General features: G+C 30.7%; 1 protein-coding gene across 1 annotated transcript in view; it reads right to left on the bottom strand.

Moving 5' to 3' along the window:
* Positions 1-316: 316 nt before the first annotated feature.
* Positions 317-2500, bottom strand: part of LOC137649932 (lysophosphatidylserine lipase ABHD12-like) — a 220366-nt gene continuing 218182 nt past the window's right edge. The window contains exon 9 of the mRNA XM_068382921.1: positions 317-1670. Coding sequence (XP_068239022.1) covers positions 1631-1670 — 40 coding nt within the window. The 3' untranslated portion in view covers positions 317-1630. The remainder of the gene's footprint in view (positions 1671-2500) is intronic.

Genomic DNA, 2500 nt, shown 5'->3' with positions numbered 1-2500 from the left:
TGAACTCAAATATACTTTTCTTTATGTTAACCAAATTACCGCAGTTAAAAATTAATATCCTTTCCTTTTTACAGAATCTGAAAGTTACAAAACATACACTAACATCATAAAAGCTAGTTTGAGTTGCTTTTCCCAAGAACTTTCAGTTTTTAAAATCAAACATATATTTCATATATAAGAAAAACTTCAGAAAACTTTTCTAATAATTCAATAAATCATACCTGCAATTCAATTTTAGATAGATTATAAGGTACCAATTGTATATCATGAATTATATAGATTTCTAAAAAAAGGAGGAACAGGAAATGTTTAGTAATGTAATACTGTTAATATAATTTACACAATTTGATTACAATTCAAATTGTTTCTAAATGTATGCTATTCATTTATGATAATTTCATAATCATTTTCTCATTTCAGTATCAAAGTGATATCTTAAATTCTACAAGACAAACTTTCAGAAATTTTCAAATAAAAGGCTAAATACCTAAAAGCTAACCCTCTCATTCAATTTCTTCCTAATGTATTACTGCGTCTATACTTTGATAACCCTTCTAATGTTGAAAATAAGGAGAGGGTTCCAAAAATAATATTTGTTAAAACTAACTTTAATAACAGAACCTATAATTATCAAATCAATTTACCTGTAGCAATCACATGTAGACTCTTCTCTAATCATCATAATACTGTATAATTCAAGAGCAGAGAAATTAGTGAAAAATCATAAAAAAGTATTGTTGCCCTTTTTTCTCCGATAATTTATTCATAGGAGATCTTGATGAAAATAAACTAATCCATAACTTCAGCAGCAATAAAAAGATATACATAGGCCTTTAAGATCATACTGCATAATGGTTTAGGAAATAAAAATATCATAACAAAAACTGAATGAAAATATCCTTCCTAAGGGAACACATAAATCATGATCATGTTATTTAGAAAAGATAAAGATTACTATACATTCAGCATGAACTAATGTAGTTAGACATGATAAATTATTTCAGCAACTGATTAAAGCTGTAAGATCTTTCAAAATATCATATATGGATAAAATGAGTGGAAAGTAAAAGCATGAATAAATAAAATAAGCTTTCACCATAGTCATCCTCCAAATGGGAAACTTAAAACCTTAGAATTTACCATATAAAACAACAAGCTCTCATTAAGGAACCTCTTTGAATATTAATGCATAATAACATACCTTAAAATCTATCAAAAAGACTTGAACAGATATCTACGAAATGCATTGCAGCAGTGTGAGGTAGGCTATGCCATTTCTGAATTGGTAGTATTCAAATACTGTTGAACAATCAGCCAAAACTTTATATAAATAATCGAAGCATCTCAATCACTCTAATATGTATTTGTAAAATAAGATAAATACAAGCAGTCACTATAAACAATTGTATAAAAGGAAATACTGTACTGCACTAAGAAGTTGATCTTAACTTATTTCAATATGCTATAGTAAAGCAAACATCTGCAACACAAATCCACAAATGTTTTCACAGTATTGTTACCCTCTTTTTGGTCCCAATTTATTTTACATGAACTTACAAAACCTACAAATCCTGCACCAATAATCACACAGGTAACTTGAGCATCAGTTTCAAAACCCAAAAGGACCTTGCTATTCTCTTTGGGCTTCAATAGCTTCCTCGAAAAAGTTCCTGCAAGAGTACAGTTAGTAGGTTGGAGTTATTTACAATAGTGTATCAATATTTATTAAAGAATTCCTAAACAATAATAAAGTTGAAAGAATCCAACTGAAAACCTTATCAGCTGAAAAAATAAACTATTTCCAAGATTCTTACCTCTGAATAGAACAAGCTATTAAGCAGAAGTGCACACTTGACTACCTTTAAATAAAAACCAGGAAATTTTTTCAACACCCATCATTACATTCTTTAACCTGCAGCCAAAACACTCTCCAGCAGCTGAGAAGAGAATTTAAGCCATGCCAGTGATGTAGGCTTCAGCCCAAAAAACATGTAAATAATGCCTTTTTTGTGGGGAGGGGAATAATAGACTTTTGATTATAGAACTTGTTATTTCTATACCCACCTGGTGTTTACATTGCTTCTCCTCCAGAAGCTTAGCTTATTGACATTTACCCACAAAACTTATAAAAAAATTCCCATTTTCTCTCCTTTCAATAGACACAAGCCTCTAGTAAAGTAATGACACATACTAGAGTTGAATGGCAAGAAAGAAGTGCCAGGGTCTTTGTTACTGCAGTTTCCCTGTTGCCATCGGTACAACTCAACTCAACATACCCCTATTCCAGATTTTTATAAGTTTTGTTGCATTCTAAGTTGTTTTCTCTGTATTTGTTAGTAATTTCTGGAAAAGGCTAGTCGGGATGTTTAAATTACTGTTCTGAGGAGTAAGATTGCCTCAGTATTCCTCACAAGGAAAGTATATTGCAAGTTTGAGTGGAATTGACTTTTCGTTCAGGGGTAAATCCAAGGAAAGCTAGGCTAGTTGTTTATTGCAGGGA

Source organism: Palaemon carinicauda, chromosome 1 (genome assembly GCF_036898095.1).
Source record: "Palaemon carinicauda isolate YSFRI2023 chromosome 1, ASM3689809v2, whole genome shotgun sequence".
Taxonomy (NCBI): domain Eukaryota; kingdom Metazoa; phylum Arthropoda; class Malacostraca; order Decapoda; family Palaemonidae; genus Palaemon; species Palaemon carinicauda.
Note: the sequence above shows the minus strand (reverse complement) of the source record. Positions and strands in the feature narration are given on the sequence as shown.